At 36.2% G+C, this 21,123-nt stretch overlaps 1 protein-coding gene across 2 annotated transcripts in view; it reads left to right on the top strand.

Moving 5' to 3' along the window:
- SPATA17 (spermatogenesis associated 17) overlaps positions 1-21,123 on the top strand; it is an 88,533-nt gene that overhangs the window by 61,124 nt on the left and 6,286 nt on the right. For both annotated transcript variants that reach the window (XM_063391056.1, XM_063391058.1), the window contains one exon: positions 4,940-5,078. In XM_063391056.1, the coding sequence (XP_063247126.1) occupies positions 4,940-5,078 (139 nt within the window). The remainder of the gene's footprint in view (positions 1-4,939; positions 5,079-21,123) is intronic.

The following is a 21,123-nucleotide window of genomic DNA, read 5'->3' on the forward strand; positions in this document are numbered from 1 at the left end:
ATACACACAACACATCTGAAAACTTTTTCAAATTATACTTAGTTTGTCATATGCTTTGCAACTTCAGCAATTTGCATATTTTCCGGACTGTTATTGTATTATGATAAACAGGGATTATCATATATTTTCAGATAATGTTTTCTTAACAATTCAACTTCTATTTGTAACTCTTCCATTTATTTTAATTACTAGCACAGTGTGCAACATTTATTAATCAGCAGAGTCTTTTTAAGTTAAAATACTAAATTAGCTAACCCCATTAACACAGAATACTCCAAACAAGCAGTAATAGGAGAGGTAGTTACTGTGCAAATCGTATTATACATGCGGGTGCTCTAGGGCACAGTTAAGCATGATTACCCTCTTTTGATCCAGTATTCCTCTGCTTCTTCCAGCTAATTTCCACTGGAAATTTACAAAGTAGCGCCTTCATTTTTCCATCTTAATTTTTCTAATGAAGTTCTGGTACTTTATAACACTGGGGATGCAGATAATAAGTCTGTGTATAATTAAGAAGTTCCGGAATTTGCTGCAGAAGAGATCTCTTTTACTTCCTACAGGAACTAGGCTGTGCTTTTATTTGCCACTTTACATTATCGCAGACAGGGGTTAAATAAAAATGGCCAGAGGATTTTTAGATTTACTGATGTTACAATCAAAGTGATTGATACTTTTTCAATAAATCATATGTTTAATATATTACCAGAAACAATATTTTCACTAATGTACCCAAGTACGCTTCTCATGGTGAAAAACAGTGCACTAAAGATGTCACTAGATGTGTTAAATAAAATATTCCATCTTTGTTCTTGTATCTAACATTTTGATTTTAATATACATGCATTATAAACTAAATAATATCTGCCCTGCTGCAGTTGTTTTGCTATGGAAAACTATTATCCTTCCTTCTTTGTTCCCCAAGTGAAAAGATTGGATTTGATGAAAAAATTACTTCAGGTATAATCCAAATTTGAAAGCTTAAAATTAATGTCATGTTTTATTAAAGAAATAAAAAGAAGATAAAATATTCACAGATTCCTGATAGAGAAGCATAGCTTGTTTGGAGCTAATTGTTCATGGAGTTCTTCAAAGTGAGATAAAATTGTCTTATTTGAATTAAATCAAGACAACAAGGAATTGAATTGCTATTCTATAAAACCACTTTAGATAAAAATTTAACAATGTCATAGAGTATTTTGCTGGCATTTTTCCTACTAAATTACAAAAATGAACAGTACATACAAATATGAAAGTTTGGAAAGCCACATAAGCAGCACTGGGGGTTTTATACTGCTTACTGTGCCCTGGCAGTGCAGCACATGTGGCAGTCCAGCAGCAGATCTGGCAGTCCTTTCTCAGAAGCCTGGGTATGTTTTGGAGCATTTCTGGGATCAGGTTTACCCACTTGCTCCACTAGACTGCTGGGATTTTGCTTCTTGGGCAGGTTCGGAGAACACACTGAGGGACCACTCTGGTTTTTCATTGTCATTTAAATCTCAATAAAAAGTCACTTCCTCTGTCCTGTGTCCTATTGGTAAGTACCACATAGCATTGGGACACTGCTGCCCAGCAGTCAGTGATGGACCTGGGAAATTCTCCTTCCTGCTTGTGCTGCTGTGCTCCTCTCACACTGCCCCAGACACCAGAAATCAGTGCCTGCTCCTGCTTCTGTCATGTCTGTCACCCCAACTGGAAAACCTTCAGCATCTAAAAGGTCTCTTCCATCTCCTGCCAAAATACTGAGAGAGATTGCAATGAAAGGGAAAGACTAAAGGCAAGAAATGGTAGATGAGGAATGCAGGAACAAAAATCATGGAGGAGGAGTATAAATGTGTGAGGGGGAAAAGGATTAGAAAGATGAAATTAATAGTAGAGGGAAGGTCCAGGACAGGATGAGAGACAAAACAATTTTTATTTTTGTTAGCAACAAATATCTGTGGTGTCTTTGAAACTTAAATACTTCTAGCAGCTGTCAGGTCCTGGTTTGGCTACTAAGCAAAGGCTTCTAGGTCTTTTTAGGCTAATTAGCTTCAATGAAGCAGGGCCCTGGCAGCAGTGCAGCTGGCCTTCAACTCCAGTGAGACAGCCAGCCTTGGTCCTGGTCCTTCTCAGGTTATGTATGAGTAATACTGCCATTTGTAGTTTCCCATTTTTGGTTCCAACCCTTACCCCGTTTTGAATGTATTCTCTGGCATATCTCTCATTCAGGCTGATATTAAATAATTTTTCATTTTTCAATATATTTATTTAGGGAAAGTTCACCTTCCATTAAATCATCTTTTGGGAAGTCTCAGCTTATATGACTTTGTCTTATAGCACAATAAAACATCAATACAGAATTTAATTCTCCGTTGATTGGTACTTCTGTCTCTGTCATGTTTACTGAAGACCTTTAAGAATTTCTGAATTTACACTTAAATCACAAGGAAAAATTGAAACCTCGATGTAGGGAAAATGAGTGAATATTTTGAAATCTAAACTTGTACAGTTGGTAATGGTATCCTACTATTGTCTGAATTTAATTTTCTTCTTCTGTCACTCTCTTCTGTCACTTTCAGAGCACAGTTATTAATTTTGGGAAATGCTGTGTCAGGTGTATACAAAGAGCTGCAGAACATAATAGCATAACTGAAGTGTTTTGCAGTGCTATTACTTCTTGCTATTATTATTGGAGAGATATAATGATTTTTGTTTTACTCCCATGAATTTGGTTACCCTACTTAACATGAAAAATTGTTATAATTCTTTTAATTACTTATTCACATAATGAAAATTCTCACTTACTTTGAGCAGACAATGAATTTACAATCATGTGATCCTTTCTTGTAGCTAGTGTGTCATCACTTCAAGGATCTGCCCCCTGACTCTGAGAGCAGAACTGTAAACAGAAGAAAAAGCTTCTACTTGATACCTATATACCCTATTATCATTCTGTTCTTTAATTTAAAAGAAGATACTGCTAGTTGTGTCTCAAGGTGTTATTTTGGTTTGTTTGGGTTTTTTTTCTTTTGGAATCATAGTAGAACCTACATTACTCTGAGAATTTGTTTGCCAAAAAAACAAAGATTAACTGATCCACAGTAAAATCAAAACCTCTATGTAGATTTTTTTTAAGAAAACTATAATAATTTACCTCTTCTTTTCTCAAGATTTTTTAAATCATTTTGTGTATAAATTTTACAGACATGGTGTTCATATTAAATTATGAATGCTCAGGCTCAACTAAATTCTGTGCATATATGGGCAAATCCCAAAAATGCAAGCCTTGTCTTCTCAGCTATCCAATCCCCTGAGAAAGCCAATTTTCTTTCATGTCTGAACAAAAGAAAAATGTACTATTAAAATGCAATTCAGAAGTGATAAAAACTGCAAGTGGAGCAGCCGGCTCACAGCACCTTCGATGTATTCTCTGGGACACTGGGGCCACATTAATTTTTGTGTGTGTGTGATGTCCATCCCATGTGCAAATTAGCATTACAAGTACCCTAATCTGTCTTGTGTGAGGGTGTCCTTTCCCATGGGTATACACATGCTACTATAGCTTTTTATTATTTAAAAGTCTGCTAACTCAGAGTTTTCCTTTCACTGGCTTTGCATGACATTTTTTTGTGGCACATGATAGAAGTTGATATAGCTGGAAAGATTCTAAAACCATTTATTTTTATGAGATGGAAAGAAAGAAAAATAATTTAAAAATACACTTATACAATTGATGATAAATCAGTCAAAATAAATAATTTTCTACAGCTGTATCAGCTGAGAGACAAAGAAGAGTATTTTAATCCTCTTTTTTATCAAAATTTTGGGGAGTTTACCTAACTCTTATAGGGACTGTGGGTTCTGAAAAACTTTCAGGTAAGAAAGGGTTCTAATTAACTACACTTCTTGTCATGTTATTTAAAAGTGATGTTTTAGACTTCTGAAGCATATTGTTCTAATTTTAATGAGTAATATTTTTTCCTGCACTTCTAGAATTAAGTACATGAGTTGATTTTTTCAGAATGCCAGTGATGATAAACTTAATTCCCAGTGTTTTACTTTATAGTCAAATGTACTTGTTTGCTCTTATGATTCTCCTGCAAACTGAAATAGGTGGAACTAAGAGGTGTTTGTAGTGTGCCTTGCAGATCTTCTATATACAAGATGTTTTTCACCTTCCTTCACACAGTTTTCTGTGGAACCTACCCAAAAACCCTGTGGTTGTCCATGACAGTTAGGGACATCCGTCTGAAAAACCCTGCCAGCAGGTAGCTGGAGCTTCACTGCTCACTGGTGCTATGTAAGCAGCAACTCCATCATCATTATGACCAAAAATGAAAGAACCTGGCTCAAAAAGATTGCTAATTAGGACATAATTATAACTCAAGAGTACAGTACACAGTCTGTGAATTCTGAAGAAGCAATTTCTCTGTTTTGTGGTTTACCAATATGTGCAAGTTTGTGTTCTGTTTGATGAGAATACGGTTTATTTAGCTTTGGTTGTGGCATGCCAAAGGATGCCTGTCTCCAGAGGTGATCTCGGGCATGGGGAGTGCCTGCCACTGGCAGCTGGCTCAGGCCTGCACTGCCAGGACCTGAGGTATCAGCATCCATCTCCAGCAAAGGGAACCCTGATCGTCCCGCACATCCCACCAACTGTTAGTGCAGATGCAGACAAAGTAATAATCTACTAATGCAAGAGAACCAAGTTAGATCCTTGTGCACAAAGTCTTCATTTTATCCTGTTGAAACTCAAGATCTCTTTGCTCTAAATTTAATCTGAAAGAAGCTGCAGGAGAAGTTGCAGTAATCCTCTCACAGTACTGAGGGGAAACATTAAGAAGGTGGTGAAAAATATCAGGAACATGTCTCCATGTCATCTCCTGCAGCACTGATTTACATCAGTCCTGTGGCATCTAGAGAAGAGCATAACTGATTTTAAAATATTCTTGAATTTCAGATTTCTGCCATTTTCTTCATATCATAAAAATTATGAGAAGTATGAACCATCACTTTGTAAGTCAGGCAAATATGGCCAACAAGCTTATGGAACTAAATATTTCAGAGAAGTATATCCTAAGAAGTGGATAGCAGAAAAGGTAAGTCACTGCAAAAATCAAGGATTTATTTACTTTTTTAGATTGCTGTTTTGTTAGAACTAGGTGAATTTCAGTATGATCCAGAGATCATGCAATCCAATGGGATTCTTTCCAGCATGTTATAAAATCACATAGAGCTGTGATAAGATGCGAGATTTCCTTGACTCTCTGGTAAATTCAGGTTGAGGAAATTCAACACCTGTTGGTTCTACAAGATCAAGATTAAGACCCTGATTAGGTAAAGCTTCGGTTATATGCATTTTGCTAAGTTTCATTCTGTTTGTATTGCCTTTTCTGATTTAAGAGAGGTTGTGTATTTACTCTTACACATTAAGATAAACCTTCAGGAAATTGTAGCAAAATCTGATTAAAACAATACAATCTTTTACTGCTTATATTATCTGGAAAAATCTTAAAACTAGTGAATAGCTGGTTTTTTTATTTTAAGAAGGCCTCGTTAAATTGCCTGCTTTGTCAGGAGCATCTCATATATGTCTTCTTTTGTTGTGCTGCAAGAGGTAATTTTTCTCCAAACACAAGTTTGTGCAGTGTCTGCATTACTTCTATTTGTATTAGGTACCTTAATCACTTCAAAATTTCTGAGTACAAAAAGGATAATGGACTTTGGCTCTGTGCTGCACTCTCTACCAATGTAGTTAGGGGACTGGAGCATCTTTTGTAGGAGAGACTGAGACAGCTGGAACACTTGTGTCTGGAGAAGGCACAGGGGAGATCTCATTAAAGTGCATAAATACCTGATAAGAGTGAAGGAAGAAAGGACCCCAAACTTCTGTCAGACTCCATAGTGTCCAGTGACAGGATAAGAGTCAATGAACACAAGTGAAGTGCATGAAACTCCATCTGAACACAAGAAAATACGTTTTCCCTTTTCTGTGAGGGTGGCAGAGCACTGGCACAGGTTGCCCAAAGAGGTAGTTGAATCTTTATGCTTGGATATATCCATGGTCTAGGCACTCTCCTCTAGCTGAGTAGGATGGCTGTAGAGGGTGATCTCAAGAGGTCTATTCCTACCTAAACAGTTCTGGGATTTTGTAAGACATGATAAATTATTTCCGTGAAAACAGTTTAACCTTTATAAATATACAGCAAATTCCAAGGAATCTTAGTTTGAGAAGGAATATTTTAAAAGTATTTTTCCTCAAAACTTTGAGGTTTAAAAATGAGCTCAGATTATAATTTTGGCATTTCAACATGCATTATTTATATCACCTTGCAAATAAAACATCAACAATCAAACAAAGATATCTGAATTTGTCTTTCAAAAGCAAGGAGTGGAAGATATGACTGGCTCAAGTCCCACAGCATAAGTATAATAAATAAAAAGGACCTAAATGTCTTATTTCTGGTACTCCTCTTGTCCTGTAAAGACATGGTTTTCCAGTTCTTAGCAGTTCTTGCTCAGGTTTAGATGATGATATCAAAAATCTTAAAGTATTTATACTGTATATCATATCACACATATACAAACTATGGGCTTAGCTAACAAAACTCACTTCACTTGTAATCTTGGAGAGATATCAACCTAAATCTCAGGAGGTGAATAGCTGTATGCATTAACCCAACATGACACAGAGCCTTCCAACCCCTATTCTAAATCAATATGAAGCTTCCATTAGGAGCCGCTTACCCCAGCAGAGAGATAAGAGGAGAAAAGGGCTATTTATGACATACCTACTGCTTTAATGGGTCATTATTATCAGAAAAAAACCCAATAAGAACCACAAAACCTCAAGCTCCTCATGGCAATTTAATGGAAAAAGGCCTATAGGCAGGTGTGAGGTCATACTTTCCTAACTGTTAAATTTGATAGAACTCTGTGTCACTTTCTTATTTCTAAACTTTATGAGAACTTTAAATATATCAGTCCTATGAACAGAATTACCTGTTTTGATGACTCACAGGACTAAAGGGCATGTAAAAATACTCAGAACAAAATGAATTTTTGCTTAATAGTTTGTCTGCTGAACACAACCCTCCTTTAAGTTTACTACAAGGTTATATTTTTGTGGATGCAACCTCTATTACAACCTGAATAGCTGATAACACTGCCATGATCTCTATTCAGTTTCTGACAGTCTAACAAGTTTTTTGTATTGTTGCTGGTAAGACTGTATAAGTTCTTCCAAGGAGTCAAGTCAGTGGTCAGTGGATCAGTGACCCAACTGAGCTGCTGAGGTATTGTTTGATGTTAGCTGATATTAGCAGGCTTTTTAAAATATTAAATACAAAAAGTTTCTTTGTGTTTGTGTGTGTGTGTGTGTGTGCACGAACATGTCCTAGTTGTATTTTCCTGAGGTTTTCATGTGTTTATTACTATGCAATTTAATTCAAGTCACAAAAAGATTAGTATGTAAATTATATAATTACTTTTGAAGCAAAATGAACAACAATGAAAAATATTACCTTGTTACATTTCTTCTGGAAAATGAAAGGGTATTAGCATAGACTTCCTCTAAACATAATAATTACCATTTCTATGTGAGGAAAAGTTAGTAGTTCTTTTTTTCATCTAGTTATAATCTTAAAATTTTTATCTCACTTCATTTACATTTCAAAGAAGTTTGAGTTAAGGGAAAAAGTGTTCTGTTCTAATTCTTCATTATAAATAAACAAGGAATGGAAATACTATACCTTTGGTGAAACTGAATCTAGTTTGTTTACTCAGTGTATCAGTATAATACATAAAAATGCTTACATATTTTAAGTTTTACATTATCTATCTAAATACATTGGAATACCTTTGATAGAATTAATATGAGAAGTTTCAATATAAAAAATTTACTAGTCTCTAGGAATTTAATCTACAATGATAGGTTCCAATGTAGATGGACAGTCAAGGGATCAAATATGCTAACTATAGTCTTTCAGCTGTCAAAACACTCACATATGTTCATATTTGCTGAGGCAGAAATGATAGCTTACAGTCTTTAATCGGTATTGGAATTAGTTTGCATATGCATTTTACAAAACTGACTTTAATGACAGCATTTAATGTTTTCTTATTTGTAAAATTCAGGAAGTGATAGTTAAAGATGTTCCATTCTGATAGATTCTTCCCTCTGATGCCTTATTATAGGTGAATTACAGTACAACTGAATCACAGTTTCGTTATTTGCACAGGCATTTTGGCCCTAAACAGGATTTTATTATCTACAAAGCATAAAAATACCCAGTACTGCAAAGAATTAATTTAGAGAAACTAAGCATATTGCACAGAACATAAAGTTGACCTTTACCGTCTACAGCTTTTGGAATGGAGTGGGATGTGGAACACATCGTAGATTTAATGTGGCACAACGCTGTCTGCAGAAACTTGGGTGGGACTGTGACTGCCTGCCCATTGCACCCGATGATTGAATCTGCTGTCACCAGCATCCTGATAATAATGAACATTCAGCTTAACGACCGTGATTATGATTATCATAATTGATGTGCGAGTGTGGGGATCATTACAGCTGAACTGTACAGCAGAGAAACATGCCTTAGTTATAGATAATTTTACTTTTATGCATTGATTGGGATAAAATATGCCTTGCGAGTTCAACAGGCCAGCTTGATATAATTTTAGTAAGATTTCTACATCTATGAATTGATGTTTATGAGCTTCCTGCAAAACAGTAATTCTAGATGTTTGTTTTGAATTCTTTCATTCCATTAATAATGGAAATTACTAAATAATTAGATGTTGTCTAGTGGAAATCACTTACAGAGTAATGCCAGTGTTAATCAAATATCAACTTCAAATAATTCTGATTATGATGGCCTTGCCTGGGCTAGGAAAAATAGCCTTTATAATTCACCACCAACACAATTCTACTTCTGGTGGAGCAATGGAAGCAGGGCTGCAGTCAACACTGCTGGCATTTTCTCACTGTACTGTGTAGCCATTAGAGCAGGCAATAGTTATTCCATATATAAATTATATCACTTCCATCTTTGTCACCAGAGGCAGAGAATTACAGGCTCAGATTCAGCCAGTGTAGATAAAGGCACAATCAACAGCTTCAGTCAATTTTGTTGAACAGTGATTGCCTTCAACTGTGATTGCACAAAGTTGCAGAAGTATTTAATTAAATGATGACATACATAACAGATAAAAACAAGTATGAGTATATATTCCATGCCAGAATTTATATAAAGAATGTTACAGCTTAAGTATTTTGAAAAGTATAGTTTCACTGCTTTACACTAGACATAGATTTGCTTCTTTGTCCAAGAGCTGACAGATTTTCAATCTGGGTTAACAGAGAAAACAGAAAAAATTCTTGTAGAAGGGGAACGAGATTTTTTCTGTTTGAAAATTAGTTTTATCTCTTGTTGGGCCAACACATAAAACAGTCATGCCTAGTGGATGATGTCATTATGAAGCAGAATTTTTGATACACTATATGTGCTTTTCCAGCCCTGACTATACTGAAATTTACTTAAATTCCACCTTAACTTCGTTTTTCTAACCTTCCCATGATTTGTCTTGAGAGCATAGGTATGACCTGTGTGAAGTTTTAAATTCTTTCTTGCTCAGACTGTGACTTCATTTTTATCAAAGAAATTTGCTTGTTTTCATTTCATTTAGGAAAAAAGATTCTCCAAGAACATTTTCCAGTACGGTGTGATACTGGCTAATGAATGTGCATCGGAACTGTCAGCTTTATGACCTATTAAAACTTGAAAGGCCATATTTTGCAGTGTGCTTTCTGGCAGAAGTTACTGATGTACATGAGAACTGTTAGCACACATTTGGAATATCATATTCCTAGTTCTCCATTCCCACCTCAGTGTTTTTTCCTAGGCAATACAGATCTTACATAATGTGTCAGCCAGAAGGGAATTATTAGATGGGCTGAAAGAGTTTGCTTATTCCATTCCTGGTTTCCTCATGAGCCATGTCAGGGATGATACGGGTTGTTGCCAAAGTGGGATGCACTCCAGCAATCCCGGCCCACGACATGGCTCCTGCATGGTTATTACTGCTGGCATGACTTGGTGTATCTATTCAGATGCTCCAAGTGGACCCTTAGTCTGAGTTATCAACTATCTGCTTCCAACAAAACACTGCTTTCTCTCACTTTTTTTTTTGTCATCCTGACTCCTGCACCAAACCAAATCATTTGAATCCAAAGATCTGGTCCAACAACAATATATACTGCACTATTTATGAAAAGTCTGTCTGTTCTACACTGTAAAATATATTTTCTACTCTCAGAAGAACCACCTGGAGTCAGGATGCTGCTGCATCTTCACATGAAAATCAAGCTGAGTGATTCCCTGCCTCCACATAGGTTGATTCCCTCAAGAGCATTACTATTCAGAGCTGTGAGATCCTTGTAGCTCAGGTGTTTGGCTACCTGATTAGATAGAACAGAAAAGGAGTGTTGCCCAATTTAATATCACAGAACAACTTAAAAAGCAAGTGGTCTCTGAAAATTGGTAACAAAAAGTATCCTAAATCACTTTTGCATCTTCTACTTATGATCGCTTTTTTTTCTCTCTCCTTTTTTTTTTTTTTGTAAATATATCTTAATGTACTGTAGAGAAGGAAAGGTATTAAGGAAAGCAGGAGTGTGACATGTCCAAAAATGGGAACACCAGACATTACCTCTCATTCACAAGACTAGAATGAAATATCTCTTATTGTAAGATGCACCCATTTTGTTTTCCAGGAAAGAAAATTTCAGTTCCCACTTCTTACAGTTTACATAATGATCTTTCCAGGTTTCTTATGACTGTGTTTTCTTTACAGAATTACATTTTGTTATGAAGATAACTTTCAGTGCTCCCACTGGAAAGATTCTTGAGCTGTAGATTGTTTCCTTTGACAAAATCCTTAAGGTCACCACTGTTGAGTTGCTTTTGAAAAATGCTACGTTTGATATATAATTATTATTAGCTATCACTGAGCTTTCAAATTATTTTCTTGGTCATAGAAAGATGGTAAACAATGTGAAGAAAATTAAAACATGCAAAATTTACCCTTGGCTAATGTTCAGCTAAATGCAGAAAAGAATCTGTGGGTAACTTGGAGGCTGAAAAAACTTTCTAGTGGTTACTTGTGAGTCACAGGGTCTGATTTTGAAGTAATGCTACAAAGTAGTGTCTGAGTCAAACCATCCAATTATTTGCGTAAGAAGAGATACTGTCACCACTCGTCTAATCAAATCCATTCTATTGGTTATTTGTAAGGGTTTGTGGGCAACTAGTTGAATATTTTATAAAACCTGATTTTCACTTCTGTAATTTCTCAGCGGGAAAATGCAGTCCCTTGATGATGATCCAAGGCTTTGAAGAATAAATTGATTCGCAAGAGAAAATTAGATGGCACTTATTATACTGTCTAACTAGCAATCCTCTGTCATTTGTCTGTTGGATGATAAATGTCTTGCTTTGCCTACCTTCCTCATTTAATAATGTAACTTGCATCTTAGCAGTATAAAAGAAAACCTTGCTTTTCTAGTAAGAGTTAACTTTAGCCAGTGTTTCTGTGAGTGAGATGTATGTATGTTTAGGCTTTCTAAATAATTCCCATTGTACACATTGCTTAAACATTTTAAAGCCTCTTCTTTAATCAGAAACACTTTAGAAATAGAGTATCTTGCCCAATTCCTTCAATATGTGCTTAGTGTACATTGCAGTAACTTGTAGCACAGCTTTAAATTGCAAAAAAATCAGCTAATCTAGAAATAGTAGATACTGGAGTTACACTTAATTTGTTTATCTTGGTTTTAAGCGTTGACTATTTGGATATGATTTTGGTTGTTGAAATTTGAAATCCATACCCTAAATTGGGAAATCAATGGCCTTGCCTTTTCATAGCAGTTTTGGATAGACTGTTCAGTATTCTTGGAATTAAGTAGATTTTTTTACATGTATGTCAAACATAATGTATTTCAACCTAATTCAATTTGCCACAATATTGAATTAAAAAGGCTGTATTTTGAAGTCACTTAAAATTCTTTATGGAACTTATCTGCAAAAGCATGCTACTTATTATTTGATAATACTCACCAAGACCTTGTTTGTGGTTGTTAAATAGAGTTGAAATTAAAGTAACTGAAAGCTTTCCAAAATCCTCTGAGAATTACATGGGCCATACAACTGTTTAAAACTGCAGGTTTGAGAGCTGGTGCTCAGCCCTAGCATAATTGAGATATTTACATGGAGCTGGGCTAATTGGCATCAGGTAAGGATCCAGCCCATCATGAATATAATCAATATGTAAATACATGGCATTCTGACAGAATGTTCTAGGAAAAATGGTGTTACCTATTTTCTCAGAAAAATAGACGTTTTTAATCTCATCTTTAAATGTACATTGCTGATGAGTTTGCAAAATTGAAGTCTAAGATCAGAGACACATATTTTGATGACTTTCTTGCAACAGGTTCACTTAGGACTGCAGACTGTTGCATCCTGAAATGATGTCTGAATTAGAGATTTTGCTACCCTGACACATTACGATTGTATAGTTTTTTAATTTAAATGCTAATAGCACATGTAGGTGTTCTAAGATATTATGCCAGGTATGAGCCCAAGTTGAAAGAAAGGCTGTAAGTTTGTGGGGTTTTTGTTTGTTTTGATGCTCTCTCCAGAGAGCAAAAGTACATTAATCTCGGAGCAGTAGGACTTCAGTGTAGAAGAATAGATTTTAGAGTAACCTACATTCCTTGAATAGGAAAAACCACAGTAAAAGCTTTGTGCAGTTATGTTGGAATGAACGAGGGATGGAAAGTAGTACAGACTGCTTATTGTCTTAATGGTTTGATGTAAGTTTCTACTTCTTCTTTCTTCAGAATTCATATTAATCAATTCTGGACTCATTTGCCCCATTTTAAATCACGATATGATATTCACTTTGGAGTACACGTCGGTGTTTATTCATTTAATGCAATGAAGAGCTGTTTTCAACGTGCCCTTTAAAAACTCAGGTTAAAAGGATGTTCCACCACGATAAACTATATTATTTCTTCTCTTACAGGTTTTTGATCTCAGCATAATACTTGTAGGGAAAGTGAAAGGCATATCCACAAAAGGAATGCTTTTATGAATAGGTGATTTGCCGTGTGTCAGTGTTCTAGAATGAAAATTATGGAATTATTCAGTACTCACATTTACACTTCAAATTCAAACTTCACTTTCATATGAATAACCTTACAAGCTTTGGTGAGTTAATGTGTAGAGCATTACCACACCTGACATAGAGGAGTAGGGTACAAAGATTGAAGCACAGTACCAGTTTCACAACTGTATTGATTTTGTTTTCCATGATGAGAATATTTGAGAAGGAATTTACATCTTGACTGTGATAATGGGAACTAAAAATATTCCCAGCTTGTAGCTTTGAGACATGTCAAGGTTTCTCACCTGTAGTCATGTGAAGGAATGGCAGCATATATGATAAGTGCTTATCATTACCAACCAAACACCCTGCTCTTTTAAAGAATAACTTGTTAGGTATGAGAGCCTCAAACTTGGGGGGGGCGGGGGGAAGGGAAAAAAGAGAAACAATAAAAACATTGCATATTAACAGACCTTGTGCACTAATGCAAAGCTGCTTGATTGAGCAGTGTAGTGTCAACCACGTCTTTCTTCTAATGCTAAAAGTAATGCACATAGACAGAGTGACAATCAGAGTACAGCCTCCCATCAGCTGTAATTAATCTTTTAGTTAACAGAGACTAGAAAAGCTTCTCATCAGCCTCTTCTGAAGTCTGAGGCACCCTGTTTTTTGATGTTTGCATTCTGAGTAAAATTGTCCCCACCAGTTCTAACAAATTGAAACACCAGGCTAATTATGGCAGCTAATGAAGTGTGTGGAATGGTCACAGCTTGTCGTGAAACTGTTCCTTCAGCTCAGATTAGAGTTTCATCAATCACTTTTTTAAACTGATCCAGAATTGCTTCTGCCCAGTGCTTGGCATTTTTAATGCTGTTTCTGTAATTGGTTTTTTCCCCAAAGCTTAGGCTATTTTTTGAAATATTGCATTCTCAGGACAGGACTTAAAAACTCCAGTTTATAAAAAAACATTTCACTATTGCCTCTATCAGCTGATCAAGTGCTAGAAAGCTAATAAAAGAAGAAATATAAAATTTGATATATTGCTTTTAATCCAGCTAAAGGTAGCAATAAAGCATATACTCATATATGTATATGAATCATGATTACTGTGGGCTGGATGTACACTGCAATCTCATGAGACATGGTTTGTGGGTTGGATGGTTCAAATCCCACTGAAAGACCTAAATGAAATGAATGGCTTCGTCTTAGCTTATTTCCTAGTGGATTGTGGTCCTCCATATATCACTCCAGGAGTTTGGCATGATTTGTAGTTCTTGCAGGGCCCCAAGCCTTTGGCAAAAGGAAGACCAAAATGTGTTGCTATTTAAAGAATTTTCACACTTCAGTTCAAATCTGAAGTCCTCAGAGAAGTATGGGAAACTTTACAGTATGACTTATATTGCTATGACACTGTCAATGAATAAATTAGCATATAAAACATTGTAAAAATTCCCAGTTCCTCTTCATTTATAAGATATAATCATACTCAGCTGTAGGTTGAGAGGTCTGTATGGACATTAAAGGCATAGATGTTAAAGTCTCAGGCTAAATTCTTTCCTCAAAGTGCCAGTGGAGTGTTGAATTTAGTTCACAAGTTATCCAGCTAAAAAGTGAAATAAACTTTTGTTTATGCACTAACATAGAATATCACTGCACAAGTTTTTGCATTTAGTATACACATAACATATATTCATATCAGAACCAATGCAGCATGGTTTTAGTTTTTGAATTGCTCAGCAATCTATTTTTAAAATTTGTGCTAATAAGTATAATCCATATAATTTTTCTGAACAGTGTTGAATCTGTAACAATGTTTGGCTACAAATACCAGCTGTTCTTCTCCCCAAAGCTTCTAATCAGCAAGTTTGTCAGAACTAACTTCATGCCAGTGCAAAACAAATCTGTGGCACCTGAGTGAGTAATCACTGTAGCTGATGCTATTCCTGAACTGTGTCAAAGAACCGGTGGATTTGCACAGAAGAAAAAGTGCCACTGAAAACATGACACATATGAGTAGAGAGACAGAAAAAATAACAATAGGTATTAGTGTAAAAGCTTTTGTTCCCATTTTATTGATCAATGAGAGCATTTGTAAACACTGGATGGGAGATGAGTGGTTTCTCTAATGTTAGCCAATCTGCAAAGTAAGCTGCCTGTAAAATGGGAAAATATTCCTGTTTGATCATTTCATCTCTTTGGAAGGTAGCTAGTATTTCTGGAAGAGGAAAGCTGGTTTTCTCTTTAGCTTTCATCAGTGCTAGGACACATCACTGACTCATGTTTAGCCAGTTGCCCACAAGGATCATCAGGTCCTCTTCTGCAGAGCTGCTGCCCAGCCTGTCAGCCTCCAGCCTGCTTTGCTCTGGGGTGAGCCTGTGCCAGGTGCATCCGTCCATCCTTTGTTTTGTAAGGTTCTGTCAGGCCATTTCTCCAGCATGTCTGCATCCCTCTGAGTGACAGCCCTGAAATGTCTCCGTGGTACCCATTACTTTGGTGTAATCCAGGAACCTGAGGAGAAGGCATTCCATCTCCACCTCCAGGTCATTGGGGAAGATATTAAGATAGGCCCCAAGACAGCACCTGAGGAAATACATTGGTACCCAGTTCCAGTTGAGGAGAAACCATTCACTGCTACCCTTTGAACCTCAGATTCCAGGCAGCTATTACATCTTTTAGTCTGTGCATCTAGACTATAATTTACAGCTTGGTTAAAAGGATTCTCTGGGAAAATGTGTTGAAAGCCTTGTTAAAGCTCAGCCAGACAGCATCATCCACTGTTCTCCTTTGATCTGCATATCTAGTAATTTCATCACAGAAAACAATCAAGTTGGAAAGTGTCATCCAGAACCATGTAAAACCAGATGAAATCTAACTAGAGTACTGGTTTTGCTGCATATCAGAAGCCAAAATAGAGAAAAAATATTTTCAGTTGAGGATTTCAACTCAGAATTTTTCCTCCTTAACTCCTGGTGGGATGGTTTTGGCAAGTTAGTTACAACTTTATCTTGGCAGATTAAACATTTTCTGGCTTTAGTCTAGCAGGTTAAAAGTGGTTCTGACTTTGTCTTGGCAGTGAGCACTTGGCACTGGTTTATTTTCAGCTGGAAAGAGAATGTGGTAGTTGAACAGATTAGACAATGAAGGGGGCAGATTACAAATGGCCAAATTCAAGATATTTATCCCTAAATGCAATAGTTTCTCATGCAGTAGTTGCTAGCAGAGTGTGTGTGATGGACAGGACAAGAAGCTGGTTTAAAAATACAAGTACTATCCTAAAAATATGTCCTTTACTTTTTTTATCAGATTCTTTTTAAGTCTGTGGTGTTTTTTGTACACAGGAATGTAGTATTAGGCTCCACCTCAGATTTAATAATGCCTTTAAAGGGTTATATATTTCCCATTATTGTGTTTTCATTCTTGACAATGTTATTTATAGATCTTAAATAGATTAAGATGAACTTGTACTACCCTCTTCAAAAATATGTTGTTAAAATATACTGTAAGAGGTAGATATTTGCATGACAATAGCAAATAAACACCTCTTGGGATTCTGAATACTTACTGAACTATTTCAATGGCACATTTGTTTTTTAGCCCAGATTCAGTAAAGTTCAAGGGTATCCAAGTATGAAATAGCTTGCGGAGAAATTCACATTGGTTTCTTAATTTAATTTACTTGTAAAAAAAAGGCTACGTAGTTGAAAAAAATAGAGTATTTGGCAATTTTGGTTCATATACAGACATTCAGAGTAGAATTTGGGTGATGTTTCGTAACATTGTCTAAAGTATGGTACAGCATGCACTGTAACTCTGTGTGGCAGACTATACTTGTAAGATTGGTACTGACTCTGAACAGGTCTAAAAGTACCTGAAAAAGTGTCTACATCAAGGTGACTTATTCTTCTTCCATAGATTAGCTTTATACACATAAAGAAATTAATTAACTGAACAGTTATTTATACAGGAGAATGTATTTCTTTCTAAAGCATTGTAAAGCTAGTCCATGTTTGAGAAGAAGGACCAGACAGTGCCTTGGCTTGCAGATCATTAATAAATGGAATAAATGAATGTAGAGGGTACAGTTGGGAATTCCACACTTCCTTCCCCTTGGGCAGCCACAATGACTGCAGTGTAGTACATAAATGTAACCAATGCAAATTTTGGACCACAAATCTCCATTGCTGGTTATATTACACATGACAAAAAATACAGCCTAGTTTCAAATCCCAGGTTAATTTTGCAGAGGCAATACATACAGGAAAAAGTAATTTACTGGACCAAATCCTTCCCCTTTTTTCCTTTGTGCTTCCTTGCAAAACTTTCATCGAAGCCCAGAGATAATTTGCCTTTGTTTGTGAGAAAGGGCAGTAAGGATTGACATATTCATAATCCTTAATGAACACAGCTATCCCAGAATATCTTACTCTTTTAGGAATAGTTTTGCTTTCCTTGTACAGTGGCTCAAACTATTGTGTTCTGAAGAGCACCATTATTTTCTGTCATGTCATAGCTTAATCTGTGCAGCTATGAAAGGGGATATGCTTTTGTTCCTTTGTCCAAACTGCTTCTAACCAAGCAGGAGTTAAAATAGGCTCTTTTCAAGCCTAGAACACATCCTCTCCTATTTTGCACAGATGAGGACAAGAAGTTTTAGAGCTTGATTTTTGTGTCAGTTTGCTCCAAATACCTCCAAAGCGCAAATTAGCACAGTGTAGCTGTTGAGCTATGAAAGGAAACTTCAGTGAGCACAGATGAGTAGCAGAACATTTCCTTCTCCAAATACTCTAGCAAGGGAGGACTGGAGTTATAATTTCCATGTTAGGCTGTCCCAGGGGAGCACACATGGCTGTGCTGCTCATATTCGACCCATCACACAGAAAGTATCTAAACCTATGTGATTTTCAAGTCAGTGGTTTTTCAAACTCATGAGCCATCATTAGAAATCTTTCATAATTTCTAGCAAGCGCTGTTTGAGTTTGGCTTCCTCTTTTTTAATTCATAAAAGATAAAACATGCAAGAGTCAGTGATAGCTATAAATATCCATGAAAAATTAAGTGTAAAATTAATGAAATATTTGTTACATAAATTAAGTAGCAATTAATGTTTTCTCTTTCTGTTTGGAAGATAGGATATTAAAATAGTGTTGTTAAATTTCCTACTGTGAACATAATTTCCGGATTCTTTTTTACAACACATTATCATAATGTCAATAAAAGACTAAAACTAACAAATAGAAAAAAACTTGCCTGATGTAAGTGTAACACAGAAGGTTATAAAGTTGCCTTTTATGATGGCTATACAATATCATTTTATTTTAAGATCTAATAGCAAGTTGATTCAAAGGGTAAGACTTACAAAGTCATTAAAGCAAGTAGAAAATTGCCTTCTACCATAGTCACACAGTCTTTTTAAATCAAAGAGTTTTATTGTTGGTGGTGATGTTTGCATTTGGAGGAGGTAATTAGGGAGTGAGTTAGACATCACACTCAGAGCCCTCAAGCTTGTCAACAAGAACCATAAACTTCACTTGGAAAAAAGAAAAGTCAGTTTAGAAGGCAAATTGCAGAGAATAGAGGGAAACAGGATCATAACATTTTGAGTCAGTTTGACCTCTGTTGTGTCTATCCACAATATGGAGAAGCTCATAAAATATCCTGTACTTCCATGAGAACTTTATTGCTTCTACCAGAAAGAACAAAATATAGAGGTATTCAAATTGGTAGCACTAGTAGACAGTTTGAAGGAGGAGGTAAATATTAGTTCCTCCTTCTCCTCCACTGCATATGTTGGTAAGCTGAATAGAGAAAGGTGCAATTCTACCCCGTTCATCACAGCAGTGGTCACTTGGCAGCTGTGGGTCAGGGAACTCTGATTAGGCACGCTTTTCCCTGGGAGTCGATACCTCTGTGCTGACACAATGAGATCCAGTCCCTAAGGCATGATCCAAGCTTTTGTTATTATCTCTTATTTGAAGGGGCTGGTTGACCCAATTGGTTAACACATTAGCTTTTCAATTTTATAGCCTTAAGTCATGGAAGACCTCTTCCTAGATTTTGTCTTTTTTTTTTTTTTTTTTCTCCACAGTATAAAGTAAAATTGGCAGTCTGTGCCCACCAGCCACAAAAACAGAGTTATGCCAAACAACTGTGTCCTGAACTTTATGGCTAATTAGCTGTTGAAGCTGTGCCCAAGAAATAGCTTCTCTTGCCCATGGGAAGTGTGAAGCCATTATTAATATCCCAGCTCATATCTCTTAGTAAGTCTTATAAGCAGTGCTGCTTAAAGAGACTAAATGTACAAGAGGGAATTAAAAATTATAGTACCCCTTTCACTGACTGAAATATTGTAAACTTGTTACACTGAGGCCAGGATTGGTGTCAATGTACTTTGTGTGAAAAGTGCAATAGAAGCATTAGTATTTGACAGCCCTGGTTGAAATAAGTGAAATTAATGGAGCTCTTTTCATATACGACAAGGCCATGGCACCCCTTTCATGCTGCTTACAGACAGAGAAAAGTCAATACTTTTTTATTACTTGATGCTGACCTACATTTTGCACTACAAGTGCCAGGCCCACTAATTGGTTTCAGTTGTGAGAAAAGTTTGCCCCAAAGAAACACTGGAGCAGATAAATCAATCTTTTTTAGGGTAGCTTAGTGGGTTTTGAGCACTTGAAATGACATTTGTGTTGTATTGACAGAATGGGTTGTTACACTCATTTTGTCATGTCAGAAGGCCCTGTACTAGTTGGAAGTATTGTTAACCAGTATTGATAAATTTGCTGAGAATAAAAGTTAGCTGGATCAACATTTTACTTGTCTAACAGTTGCTGTTTCTAGTTTGCTTCCTTGTTAGAGACCTTGGTGGCTATTAACAGGTCAGGAGACTTACTATGACAGCCCAATTTAAAATTTTAATTTTACTATTACAAGCATTAGGGTCATAGGAAACACTTAAATATGATCACTTAGTGTTAAACAGGTGGGGTTGTGGGTTAGAGCTCTGTAGTGACACTTGGCAGTACTGCCTGGTTTCCAAAGGAGCTGTGCAAATGGGATATCTCCTGGGTTTGTGGAAAAGCAAGGTTGCTCAGTGGCTCACCCTACACTAAGAACATACCTGCTGCAGGGACATTTGTGTAGAATTTCCCACTGCAGCCTCTAAGGTCTTGGTATCTGTGGATATTGGTTTCAAAGTATTGTTTCCTGGTTTTACTACTCAGTGGCATGAAGATAGAATTATGATTCCAGCAGCTGTGCTCATTTTTCAGTTATTCCTTCTGCCATTAATTCCTAACAGAATTTACATTCAGAATAGGTGTTCTATAAAGAGAAGAACAGAAGAGGCCCAATAGGAGGAGAAGAACAGAAGAGGCCTAATCTCTATAGGAGCAACAGATACAATTCCAGCATTACAAGAGAGTTTTTCTGAGATACAAACTTTTCATGGATTGGTTTACCCTTTACACAGCACATGGTGCCATGGTTGACATAATGCATTTATTCACTGTCTTTGGTATTTTTTGATTGACTCAGAAGAGGAGTCACTGCTCTGAATATCTGCTATTGATGGAACGCCTTACATTTCAGAGAATGCTTTTCATTATACAATTTATATTGGAAAGGTCTGTGCGTGTTGCTTCTACAAACCCATGAAGGAAATCTATATTGGTACAACCTGACAAAAATTTATTCTCGCATTAATTCATGCAACCAAATCTCTACTTATTCAGCAAACTCAAGTTTTGTCATTACAGAGAAAGGAAAGACTGTTCTATCCTGTAAATCAGATAATGTGAGTTATTGTTCCAGGTTTATCGCATGCTTAACAGTTTCATAATTATTATGGACTTGAGAGATTTGATACATGAAATAACCATGAAGTGTGTATGCAGGAGCTGAGAATAAATGGTAATAATAGTGCTCTCTGGCCTTAAAATCTTAGAGCAGATATGCTACTGCTGTTTGTCT

The sequence above is a fragment of the Prinia subflava genome, chromosome 2 (genome assembly GCF_021018805.1).
Source record: "Prinia subflava isolate CZ2003 ecotype Zambia chromosome 2, Cam_Psub_1.2, whole genome shotgun sequence".
NCBI classification, from domain to species: Eukaryota; Metazoa; Chordata; class Aves; order Passeriformes; family Cisticolidae; genus Prinia; species Prinia subflava.